This window comes from Varanus komodoensis, unplaced genomic scaffold (assembly GCF_004798865.1).
Source record: "Varanus komodoensis strain SLA01 unplaced genomic scaffold, ASM479886v1 scaffold5, whole genome shotgun sequence".
NCBI classification, from domain to species: Eukaryota; Metazoa; Chordata; class Lepidosauria; order Squamata; family Varanidae; genus Varanus; species Varanus komodoensis.
This window is the reverse complement of record NW_025336087.1, coordinates 10,360,547-10,374,227: the sequence shown is the minus strand read 5'-3', so window position 1 is coordinate 10,374,227 and position 13,681 is coordinate 10,360,547. Positions and strand designations below refer to the sequence as shown.

The 13,681-nt window shown below is 39.9% G+C and overlaps 1 protein-coding gene across 1 annotated transcript in view; it reads right to left on the bottom strand.

Annotated features, from left to right (window-relative positions):
* Window positions 1–13,681, bottom strand: part of SERINC5 (serine incorporator 5) — a 49,972-nt gene that overhangs the window by 4,517 nt on the left and 31,774 nt on the right. The window contains exons 5-11 of the mRNA XM_044445954.1: window positions 13,577–13,670; window positions 11,773–11,984; window positions 10,978–11,073; window positions 8,779–8,905; window positions 7,755–7,821; window positions 4,195–4,234; window positions 241–388 (exon numbers count right to left, since the gene is read on the bottom strand). Of these exons, the coding sequence (XP_044301889.1) occupies window positions 241–388; window positions 4,195–4,234; window positions 7,755–7,821; window positions 8,779–8,905; window positions 10,978–11,073; window positions 11,773–11,984; window positions 13,577–13,670 (784 nt within the window). The remainder of the gene's footprint in view (window positions 1–240; window positions 389–4,194; window positions 4,235–7,754; window positions 7,822–8,778; window positions 8,906–10,977; window positions 11,074–11,772; window positions 11,985–13,576; window positions 13,671–13,681) is intronic.

Here is a 13,681-nt window from a genome sequence, read left to right as displayed (position 1 = left end):
GTCTTGCATTTATATAATCCAAAGAAGAGTTTTTGCAAAATAGGTCAACTGTTACTAGCCTCACATTTGAAGGGAAAAGAGCTAGTGTGAAAAAAGCAGTTGTTTGCCCAAGGACACTGAATGGGCTTATGATTAAGGTAATCTTTCATTTCATACAACCTGTCTTACACAAAGCCAATGTGTTATACTAGCTGTGTCCAAAACTCCCTCCAAAAACCAAAACCAAAACAAATGACTTACTGGAACCAGTGTGTAACAGTCATCATCACATAAAGAGAAGCCAGGAAGAACACAAAATGGAAGTAGGCATAGCTGTACACGGTGGTCTTCTTTTCATCATAAATTACTCTCTGGCCTCCCCTTCTGCCAACAGGTTCTTCAACATCACCTGTGCAAGGCAAGAACAAGAAAAATATGTAAGATTTGCCTGAAGCCTAAATCACTAAACACTACTAACACATTGAATAGAATCACAGAATTATAGAACAGTAGAGTTGGAAGGGGCCACGAAGGTCATCGGGTCCCACCTCCTGCTGTTGCAGGACACCATGTTACACCATCCCACTCAGATGGCTGTCCAGTTTCTTTTTGAATGTCTCTAATGTGGGAGCACCTACCACCTCTTTAGGCAGCTGGTTCCACCGCTGTACTGCTCTGACACTGAGGAAATGTTTCCTGATATCTAGCTTGAACCTATGCTGTTGCAATTTGACTTGATTATTCTGTGTCCTACACTCTGGTATCAGTGAGAAGAGATCTTGACCTTCCTCCCTGTGACAATAATGAGGTTAAGAACTGGAATGCCACCTCAGGAAAAACATTGTTAGCAAAAATGGAGATACAGGCTTTCCATAAACACTGAGTGATATGAATTAAAGCAGAGACATGCAAACATGTCCTTGTCCAGTTATTCTGGGCAAAGAAGTAAGGCTGCAGTTCTGCACACCAACCTTCCCCAGCCTGGTGTCTTCCAGATATCTTGGAACTGGCCATGCTCATGGAGGGATGTAGGAGCTGTACTCCAACACATTTGGAGAGCATCAGGATGGAGGTGGTGTTATAAACACTTACCTGGGAGCAAGACCCATTGATCTCAGTGGGGCTACTTCTGAGTTGACATGTAAAGGTCCTGTTCAGTAAAAATATTGAATATAGTAGTAATCCCACTTTTAACTTATAAGGCATGTTGATCCCCTTTGCTGATAACAACCCATATAACAGGTCTTTGGAATCTTGGAGGTGCAAGTTTTTTAATTATTTTGTTCCCTGAGGGTCATTGGTGCATTTTATTTGCTGTGTCTTTTTATACTTTTGCTTGTGTTATTGATTATTGTTTTAATTATTGCTGGTGATATATTGTTTTAATACTGATTGTAATATTGATTGCTTGGCCAGACTTTTCCAGGGAAAAGTACAGTAGAAGTTTCAAAAAATAAAGCAATAAACCCAACATTATACTTAGTGACTAAGGTTGCAATCCTGAATGAACTTATCTAGGACTACATTCCAGACATGTATAACACTGAAGGTTGAAAGTATAAGGTAATGAAAAGTTTTCAGTAGGAGGAGGAGGTATTCTAAAGAACAGCAGTGAGAGAAACCCAGGGCACAGCAAACAGCAGTCGAAAGTAGACTAGCAAAAGAGGGGCGGGGGGACCCCAGCTATTTATACCAGGATGGGGAGGGAGGTTCCCACAAAGACAGTCAATGCTAAGAAAATCTTCCCAAACACAGGCACAGCACTCATATGTGTGATGCACAGAGACCACGGCAAAGAACAGAAAGTTTCTAAAGGGGGGGGGGATGAGGAGCATTTCAGTGTTAGGTGAGATTTAGCATTATTACATTACATTTGGGCAGAGCCAAGATGGCAACAGAGCGACAGCTTCTTTGCTGAGCTCCCTATGATATTTTACTTGCTCTACTCATTTTTATAATTTGCCCAGCCACATGATTTTAATTTTTATCCAGCTTTATTTTATAAGTAAGTTCCCACAGAGATACTACATAATGGAACTGTAAGTTCCTGAAATAGTTTACAGTCTTCAGCTGAGATACATCGACACAGAAGCAATGGGGAAGAACAAGAAACATAAGAGGACAAGCCCAGGCTCTTATACTGTACCCAAACCAACCAAATAACCAAAAATTGAGAACTACATGATGAACAAGATGACATATGATGTCCATAATAGAACTGAGAGTGATCATTTACCTATGGTCTTGACACTTTTGGCCTACAAGGCCCCTGTTCCTGCAAGGTACCACAACCTTGACAGCATCAGACAAGTCAAATATTGTCTTAGATGGTGCCCTAACCTCAGTGAGAAAATCACTGCCTTTCTAAACACTCCACAGATGCTGGAACAAAGGCAGCTTGCATTACATCCAAATTCCTACACACACACACTCTTTTAGTTCAATTAATAGTGTGCTAAGCTCCCAGCTCACTACATGTCCTCCTAGAAAGAATAACATAAGAAAGGGATGGTACGACCAAGAATGTAAGAACAAAAGAGAAGAGATGAGAAAGTTACGGAGAAGAGTTAGATTCCCTGATTCAACAATTGATCCAACTCTGATCTCAATTTAAGAAATTATTAAAGACCAAGAAGTTACCATACCATAGGGATCAATGGAGGGAACTTGCCCTTAGCCTAACTGAAAAAAATGAGAGGAAATTTTGGGAACTGGTGGCTAACAGCATCTCCATACACCATACCATGCCTTTCATTTCATTTCAATGTTTCATTTCAACCATGCATTTCAACACAAAGCTGGAACCAACACTCTTCCTCCATTTATAGCTGCCAGTACACTGAATCAACAACAACAGTTCCTACTGAACTAAATATGCTAACAGAATGGCCAGGCGTTTCAAAATCTGAATGCAAGCAATTGATATCAACTTTGGCCCCTGGTGAGAATAGGATTGTGGAGGGTTGACTATACGTGGCTTAAAGACAAATTTCCATTTTCTCAGGAACAGAATTCATTCGTGACCCGGGGAATGCCTGTACAATTAAACACCTCTGCAAGAAGCTTGATATTTCTACTGTCCTTGCTTTACAGTTCACACTATGTTATGTATATGAAGCATACGAAAAGCAGCCAGCATGGCACACAATGCGACAAAATTGTATGGGTCAGGCTTAGTATACTCCCCTGTTGTCCCCTCAGCACAGCCTGATGGCAGATAAATCCTTGTGAGTGGAATGAACTATGTTTAAAGCAACTGTGCATGCGCCCACCAGGACAGGCACTATGAGGGTTGCTACAGATGTACAATCTATTACAATGAATTCTAGAGAGAAATGCACCATACCATCACATGGCAGGAAGAGTAGGGCTCATGTCATTTTCCATCTGCATGGCCTTTTTCAAAGCCAGGCCTCTAATTAACATCCCTGTGGTCATAACTATTGAGTTGAAGGCTCTGGATATGCACTTTTCCTTCACGCTATAGCAAATTAAATAAAACATACAAACATAGCTGTGGCTTTGAGAAGGCAGCACTGCATGATTATTTTAAGAGCAAGTTTTTTATAGCATCTATGAACCTGTGGGTTTAAGAGTGCTTTACATGTACTTACAAACTGCTGAAAATGTTTTGGGCTACAGGATTTGCATTACATACATTCTTGGGTTGAGAGGGCATGACACTCTTTCTTCTCTGACCAGGGTGAATTCATTTGTTGCTACCTAATATGGTGCAGGTTCTTAAGATAAATCTGACATGAAACAATTCAACTAGCCTTTCTTGAACTGTGCTCATCAAAGCGAATAAAGAAACTGGACATGCACCCTCCCCTTTCATGGTTTCTTATCTCGTGTTGCATCTTACAGGAAAAGGGGTAAATGGGAAAACCCCATCCTAATGTCAAAAGTAAAATTTAGTTCTTCTTTCAAGTTCTTTAAAATATATGCCTTCCTATTTCAAAATCTTTATGAGTTACCCTTACATGATAATAGAGATACCCTTAAATGATCATATTTGCACAATTCAGGGATGAGGACTACAAACCCTTTAAACAAAGTGAATAAAAAAATAGGATTCTCAAAATCATGCTGAAGATCTGAAGGTATCAGAAACACAAATACAGCATGTTGATCAAGCATGCAAATTGTCTAGCATATACTAAATGATGCAAATTTATGTGGAACTACAAGTTGCATGAAAGGATGAATTTTTACCATCTTCATCAGGAGAACAACAGAAGCAGCAGCGGGCAACCTATGGCATACAAAAAAAAAAGAAGAGAAGGCTTTAGTTTCCACATTAGAAACAAGCCATTACAAACAACACAACATTACCTAAAGTGTTTGTGTTGTTGCATGTAGAAGAGGGGCTTTTAATTTTTAAAGCAGCAAAAGGTAAACGATTTCAAAGATTTTGGGGACTGTCTTATTGCTGCTAGACACTGATAAGATAGATAAGAAACTTTGGAGCTCCAGCTCCGACCTTGAAAAAGCATGCCAAAGTTGGAGCTGGGTCTCTGAATTCTGAGCACCTTTCCTCTGCCCTTCTGGCTGGTGTGGTTTTTTTTTTTTAAGTATTTTGGGGACGAGGCTAGATGCCTGTAATTCTGAGTTTGGGTGGGTCATGGGGAGCCACTCAGGATGGTTCCCTTCACTACTCTACAACAAGCATTGAAGGAAAACACAACATTTATAACCAGAAAATACTACATCTGCTAATTTCTGGTACAGATTTTTAAACTGGTACAGTACAACACATTTTAAAGTGATAAAATATTTTGGTTGCTTCCTGATAAAAAGCAAATTATTGAGAAACTAATTAATACACTCAAATTAAATTGTAAAAAATCATGTTGTTATTTTCTGAAATTATATTTTATAAAACATTTTTATGGGCAACACCTGGATGTTCATTTATTTTCTATTAACCTGTACTAAAAACAAAATCTCTAGACCCACATGCTTCCACATAGCAATCACAAGACTGTCAGAGGCAACAAAATTCCAGCTAATCTTTTTGAAGAAGGGAGGTCAATTCTATGCATGCTTATGCTTAACTGTTCTTTTGCATGCTTAAAATTAAGAATGTTTGACAATGTTGCAAGTTTTTGCCTTCTAAGACTTCCATATATGAATTCAGCACAGTTACGTTTATCAAATACTCAGGACTTGCAAAGTCCTGAGATACAATTAGCAATGTTTAGCATGCATGTAAACAGTTCCCCATAATGTGGGCAACAATCTTTGGTTCAGATGCAAGCAAGGTTCCCCATTTAACAGATGCAGCTGGAGAATTATGTTTACATTTCTAATCAGGGGACAAAAGTCCCTCTGTCAGGGGGAAGAATGAAACACACAATTTAGTTGCCTGCTGCTAGCCTTTTCTTTGTATTTCCATGCAATGGTTCTTGTAGCGCTCTTTGGAAGCAAATGATCTAAAAGTAATGCTGTTATGATGCACTTTAGTGCAGCGATTCTGAACTCTCCCATGCAACCAGGACTGTCTTCCCAGACAGAATCCATCTGTGTTGTCTCTTCCTCAGCAAAAGAAGAATCAACACACTAAGAGTGCTTCTTGACCCTGCTGTTTGCAAGTGACAAGCATACTAAATCAGGTGTCTGACAATGAATAAACTGGAAAGGTCTGAACCGGCAGCAGAGTGATGGCAAATACATTTGTGTCAGAGCTCCCCACTAGGAAGTGCTGCCTCCCTGAATTACTTCCTTGGCTGGCAGTGGCTCTGCAATGGCTGGAGAAGCTGCCACCACGAAATACCTCATATCTTCTCTTAGTGCAACTAACATGGCATGTACCCAGCAGAGCACACCAGAAATGAAGCCTGTTTGGGGCAGGTTTTTACTATGCATCAGAACAGGAAGGAGATGAATGGAAGTCCAGGGGAGTTTGGAAAAGAAAAAGGAAAGCATTAGGATCTGAACTGGTTGGAAAATCTGTTGATGTATAGAATAATGATTCTCTTTTCTTTTTTGCAAACTCTTATAGAGCGTGGGAAGATTTGAAGAGAGTTGGTTCTGGGGTAGCAGTATATGGGCTGTGTTGTTTTTAATTCCCTTGGCAATTTTATTTTGTTCACTTTAGTCTGTTTTGTTTATGCTTTCCCTTTGTTCTGTATTTTTTCTATGTAATTGTATATGTTGGAAAAATAAAATTATTTTTAAAGAAGAGCAGGAAGGAGATAAGACTTATCTGACCAGTCTTAATATCTGGGAAACAATGCATAAGATCCACCAGTCTCCCACTGCCGGTGCAGCTGATGCTGTCTTAGCATAAGCCAGGAAACCTGTCGTGCTAATAAGACTTTGCACAAGCACTGGTTTCTGCGACCAGTGCCAGGCCACTGTTGGATCCTACCCTATGTAGACATGACACTGCCACAATGAATACTGTACCAGTTTTATCTGTCTTTGGATTATGCCATTTATTAATAGTTCCCTCACACAACTGACTCCTTGTGTAACACATCATGCAATAAAAATGAGATTATGCAAAACCATAGAATGTAACCAGTTCCTGTGAACAGGCTTTTCTATAAAAAATATTTACCCTCTTTCGCCTTACTCACTGTTAGTCATCTAGGCAGTCACCCTGTTTCGTGCACACAGAATGTCTAGTTCTCCCTTTATTGTTTACAATTTCTGGAGCCCTGTTCATTTGTCAAGTAATTCTCAATAGTTGGACTGGACAATAATCTGACTCATGCACAAGAGCTTTAATTAAAAGAAGATGCAATTAGAAAATAAAATATGCAGCTTTCTTAAGCCTATGCATACAACTCTAAATTTAGGCTCCCCACTCCCATGGAGGTCAGCCCTGCCAGAATGAGTCACCTTTCCAGCCATGTGCCAGAAACATCAAGCAATCTGCACAAACTGGAAGTCTGCACATGCAGAAGTTTTTCTTGGGGAGAGGGGTATTACGCCACCAATGCAAGAGTGGGCAACCTGTGGCCCTCAGGTTCATTCCTCACCAGTGGCTTTGCTGGCTAGTGGGGATGAGGGCTGCAGGCTAAAACGTCTCAAGGGCCACAAGTTGCCCACCCTGCACTAAGGCAACAGGGCCAAGAAAAAAATAGTATGTCACCGCTGCTCAAGGAAATTATGTTGTTCTAGTTTACATAGTGCCGTGTTGATAATGCTTGCTGGGAAATCTGCTAGGCCAAGAAGCACCATCAGTACTGCACTCAAGAGCATCTGTATAGTGTTGGGATGGTCACTGCCCCATCAGTTTGAACCGATGTGACCTCAGTGAGCCTCAGCCAGAACACCCAGTAGCCTTTTTAGCCCTTTCACAGGACATCTGCAGCTGCTTATAGTGCATGCGAAACACAGTTCTATAAGCTGACACAAGCTTGATATCAGCGATGCTGCTGAAAACTCAAGCAGTAAAAGCTAATGCTTGATGTCTTTACAGTAGAAAGCTGATGGCTTGCAGTTTGCTCAAGATGCCTGAATAAGAAAATTGGACCACCACAATGCCAGTATTTGAACATGTTCTAAGAAACTATTATTATTTTAATAAGTTTTTAAAATATTTATTTTTAAATTTTTAATATGTATTTATTTTTAACCTGCCTTTCAGGGAACATTGGCAGCATATAATTCTGAAACAACTTTGAGTTTTTGGATCAGACAAAAATATGGTATAAGTTAGGCAACTCTTAAATACCGATCTGAAAATGCAGAAACATTGTCAGGGGAAGAACAACTACAATATGGAACAAGCAGGCTACAATCAAGGTGAAATGTTGGCTTACTTCAGTTTCTGGTGTTGCATAGATTCCTCTCAGTGCTTCAGAACTTGCCCGGGTTGTTGAGGTCAAGCTAGAAACAAACAGGAAAGTGGAAATTTGGCTTCCCATCGAAGTCCGGGCTCAATTCAAGGTGCTGGTTTTTACCTATAAAGCCCTAAACGGCTTGGAACCAGGATAGCTGAAGGAACGCCTTTTTCCCTATTTGCCCTCCCGCCCCCTGAGATCGGCAACAGAAACCCTCCTCCGGGAACCCTCTGTGAGACAGAGTACCCGGAGGAGGGCCTTCTCTACGGTGGCACCCCGACTATGGAATGCGCTCCCCAGAGAGGTCCACGTGGAACTGCCAATATATGTTTTTCGGCACCAAGTTAAGCCTTTATTTAATGAATATTTTAATATGTTTTAATATTCAATTTTATTGTTGCATTTTATTAACTTGCAGCCAGAGTGGGTTCTCAAATTACCTATGTTGTAAGCCATCCAGAGACGCAAGTAACCGGAAGGCAAGAAAAAAAAAGTAAAAAAAAATATAATTGATCAATGGGAACAAGGTGTTTTCAATATTGCCCTAAGACACATCTAACACCACATTTTTCTAACAACAAAAAGGATACTTATTTCTGAGAGCCATGAACAGAGGGGTCTTTTAAATACCAAAAGGACTGTTTCATGGAGGTTGCTCTTCTATGGAAAACAGAATCCTGTTGCAACCAGTCCATCAATGGATACCCCTAATACTTCCCAACAGTAAGTTGGCGGAGTGCAGTGGCTGAAACCAACATGTCAGGAAGCAATTGCTGTATTAAGGGGAGCACTGGTATGTCCTCAACATATATAAGCCCCCTTGGCTTTCTCACAGATGGAAAAAGGGTGGGATGTGACTGCAGTGAAGTAGAGGTGCTAGTAAGAGTAATAATAATAAGCTCCAATGCAAGAAACATGTATACCACTATGTTAGAGAAAGTGTACTTTTGTACATATACGCAATTAATTGTACCCTGCATTATAATTGCAACCCAAAACATACCAAGAATATAAAATGCAGCCAAACAGGATGGCAGTCCCCAGTCCAGTCACCAAGTTTTCATCTGTTTGCAGCCCATGGTTAAATTCAGGTACACAGATTGTAATGTTTCTCTGATTCTCATCTAGGACTTAAAACACAGTACACAATCAGGCAGCAGGTTAACTTATTTATGTTTCAGTTATTACTTCAGTCTTGGCAACAGAACTTTCCCTCTCTCCTTCTCCCTGCAGCTGCCTCATCTGCTGCAGAAGGTCCCGCCATCTTCAAAGCAGATTTTAAGGGTACAGAGGAGGCAGCAGGGGAAGGGGAACCTCCTTCTCATTGCACTGTCAGAAGCTGTTTCATTGGTGGGAAAGGTTAATTGGATACAATCCATTATATTCCTATCATAACATTTTTAAATGAAGGAAAGCAAGTATGTTTTGTACTGAAAGCAAGTTATATCTAATTATCAAAAGAAATCACTGGAGCAGCCAAACATTCTGCTGTACTTTGCTCTTTTATTGTTTATTTGCCGAGTCAGCATAAGCATGTGCCCCAAACTAAGATCTTCAAAATTATGGAAAACAGCCTTTATGCACTGCACAGAAATCCTTGCAGTTACTTTTGTATTTTAACTTTTCCAATGAGTGATAAAACATCCTCCAAAATGGTAACACCATTCAATTTGCAAATTAAATAACATCTTTCAAGCAAAAGATGATGTTGTCTTATATCATATTGCACTTACTAAATATTCAGACAGAAGAAACATCTAAACAAGACTAAACATTCAGAATGCTATCATTTTCAGCTGCATGTTGATAAGAAGGTCTATCCCAACATCTCAAATATGTATTCTAACCCTTATTATAATTCCTTATCTTAGCTACTTCGTTTCTCCCTTTCAGAAATAGGTCAGATGAAGCAATCCCAAAGTGTTCATGTAAATGGAAAAGTGTCAGTCAGATCTACATTCTGAAATGAGCTCTGGAATACCAGTCCAGTTGGGAAGATGCTGGGATCTACTTATCAGCAGCCAGAGTGCTGTTGCCAGTGGGTGTATCTGCAGGATTGCAGATGCTTCACAGACAGTATATTTATTACATAAATAATATATATCTTATAAATATTGTTATATAGTGCCCCAAGAGCCTTCTTAACAGTGCAGTTACATTCCAGCACTCTTAAACACAAGCAGACTTCAGTGTTTGTTGAACCACTCAAGGGTAAACGGCTCAGAACAGCACAGACAATGCACAACAGGAAGGTACAGCAGGTTTAGGGGAATACCAAAGTTTCCAGAAGTAAGAAAATAACTAGAAAATCCCCCAAACCGATGTGGCCATTAAACTCTGTCTGCTGGGGTGAAGTTTGTAAAAACAGAGAGTAATGTGGAATGGAGTAGCTGGTACTCTGAACAGGAGCACTCATGCAGCAATATTCTGTTGCAGGTTTCACTTGTTTTCTTAGAAACAATTTCCCTGCAACACAGTACAAACCAGAGTTTGCAATCACTGAGCCAGAGTAAAAGAATGGGATGGCTGTAATATGAATTGCAGTATTAAGGGCATAGGTCAAATTGTGCATGAAATGTTTTTCATCAAGTTCATTCCACGTAGTTCAATCAATTTCAACCTTTTCATAAACCTCCTACAGAGTTTAGGCTACTAGGTAGAACTGACATGTTGATAACAACAAGAAATACCCCCACCCATCACCGGTGTAAACAGTTGGAAAGGAGTTCTCCGTGGTTTCTTTCTAAGTACTAATGTAAGTACGAATGCATATGCCTCCTGTCAAGAAACTCCTTTAAAGAGAACTAGAGCTTGACAGCTAGCTATCAAAATTTTGATATCTTTAAAACAGGGTGCCTGAGACTCAGGAACAAATGGAAAAGTGAGACTATGCTTAGGATACTGAGGTACAATGTCCAAACAAAACAAAGTATAGAGGGAGGTATAAATATCATCATCCCATTTCTGTGAGTAAGGATCACAAATACCTTTGCTTTTTCTTGACAGCTCATATTTTGACAGCTGTTGACAGAAGCCAGAAGGGAAGAAAAAGCCTCTTGGGAGTGGCATGACATGAGAGTGCACTGGCTGTGTCTTGTCTTGGACAAACCTTGACCCCAAGACTCACCCTGATCCTTAGCCATTTATTTACACAATGCCATCAATCTACATGCACATGTTATCCCTGTTTGAAGCAACTTACTAGTTTCTGGTGGTTTACTTGACAGAGATGAGAAGGTAAGATACATGACATAGCAGCTGATAATACTGGACTGCAACAAGCCAGAGTGTGGTTGACCTGCAGGAATTTTTTAAAAATGAAAGCATTTTTGAAAACTGATACAGTTTATATTTACAAAACAAGAGTGTTCACTGGACTGTATTCAAAATTTCCCCCTCTCCATTGGATGGAGCCTTCTTACGAGTAGGACAATTTTTCTACTGACAACAGGAACCTTTGAATCTACTCACACTGTAAAATCTGTGAAGATTAGATTCATTTCAAAGTTTCATGTATCAGAACCTTCAACATACCTCCAACTGCTGGCTTGCCAGACCATGAAAAGGGAAGTGGAGAGACCCCTAAATTACCATCTTTAGATCCCTAAATTCTATCTTTGAATCTACTTTTTTCCTGTCTTTAAAGGCATCCCATTAGATGCCCAGTTACAGAAAAAGATATTGAGAAATGTGGTCCTTGTGTGCAATTTGTGTAAATCTGCCCATTGTATGCAATTCACACTAGATTCGCATACTTTTCAAGAGCTGCTTGGGGCAAAATACACAAAACAGATTAGTAGAAATTGTGTAAATTTACACAAGTTGTGCAGTTTGCTCAAAGTTCTGCAGTGTTTAAAAGTGTGCAAACCATTGCCCATGTTAGTAATGGAAGTCTGTGGAAAACCCTTGGGCTCAAACAAGCTGAACTTCTCAGCATTAGCACAGCCCCAGCCAGCTAAAACAAGTTAAGAACAACAATAACGGAAAAGCTACTTACGGTCTTGGACGCAGGGTGAGATGGCAACCATTGACACGAGCAAGCACAAGCCACCATTGACACCAAGCAGAATCTTGTTAAATGTACAGCCCTCAGCACGCGTGTAAAAGACAGCCATGACAATCAGAGCTCCAACAGCGATGGAGTATAATACAAGGGTCACAAAAGCTAAGGATCCATACCAGAGTTTATTGTGCTTTGTGCCAGAGGTCCTATTTGGAAAAGAAAAACACATTATGCATTGGGTTGGAAAGTAAAATGAACAGGAGAGCCTGTGCGACAAAGCAGTTAGAGTGTTAGACAGGGACACAGGGGACCCAGGTTCTAGCTCCCAGTTGGCTACAAAGCTCACTGGGAGCCTTTGGACCAGTCATGGACTCTCAGTCTAACCTACCTGACAGGGTTGTTGTGAGCTTAAAATGGAAGCTGTCTGGGGTTCCTTGCTGGAAAAAATTGGCTACACATGTAATAAAATAAATGTGCTATACAGCCTTAAGGTGCACCCTGCTCAGATTATTTTGAATAGGGATAAAATCTGTTCTCTTTACATTGCTTAATGTGCCAAAAGAGGTGATGTGGGCAGCTGCAATGGAAATGCCCCTTTCAGCAGCAGCAGCAGCACCCTGGACGTGAACTAGCCTTTGCAAAGGGGCTCACCTGATTCTGCTTCTCAGTGCTCGGGAGATGTGTATATATATAATTTTTCCCAGGCTTTTGAGTCCTTCAGAAGACCTTTAAATGATTTTAGATTTTTAAATAGCAGCTGGTTTTCACTGGATTTAAACAGTTTTAAAAATTTTAAATTTTATGTTTCATCATGGTATATTTTAGGGTTTTAACTTATGTGAACTACCCAGCAGAGTTTTGGCTGTTGGGCAGTATAAAACTCTACTAAATACAATCAATTTAAAAATACACACAGTGCCAATTTCTAAAAAAGGAAGCTGCCCTATCATCTTGATTTGAAACAAGCACGGTTTGATATGTGTGGGTCACAAACTGCTATTGTCTGTGACTAGGGGCATATCAACCTAATGATTTGCAATAAGCAGCTGGAAAAAAAGGCTAGGAAAAACAATGCTTTGGTCTGTTAAAATGAGTTTAGATTTGGCACAATAAAGAGGATCAAAGAGGGGGATATATTTGGAAGAATTATTTCTTCTTGACACGAAGAAGATCATTACATCAAAATGTGAGGACTCCTACAAAGAATATACCAAGAAAGGCAATACTATTTGCCAACCATTAAGTTCTATGAAAAAATACATCAGGTTTACATGAATTTTTCTTATTGCATTCCTGCCTTCCACATGCACATGGAACCAAAAAGACTTATGGATACGCTGCTGTAGCAGCAGGTCCAGCAATTTGCCAGCAAGAGAACAGTAAAGACAGGCTATGTTGAATCAGACCAAAAGTCTGTTTTTATCTAGAATTTTGTTTCCACCAGTGGCCACCCAGATGCAATAGACTCACCTCCTCCATTCTTCAGCAACTAGTATAAAGGGAAATACTGAAAATGCTCATAATCACATAAAATGTCGCAACATACAAGAAACAGTAAGCAAAAAGGCCTAAACCAAATAGGCCTAAACAGATAACCAAAGCCAGGAATAAATGAGAATGCCTGGTGCCAAAGGAAAAAAAGTTCAATTACATTTTCATTTTCCCCTGAATCGGAATACAGTAAGTGCAGCTCATTAAAGTATTAATTAAAATTGCAGCTATTCTTTTAGATGATTATAGAAAATCTTTAGAAGGCAAGGCAGAGAGCAGAAGGAGAAAGAGGGTGGAAGGTACATACCAGTTCTTGTTCCATTTGTGTGCAAATTCTACAAGCAGGATGAGTTGAATTACAATGAAGAGAAACCCTCCTGCAGCACCTACATAGCGCCATGCTATAGAGAGA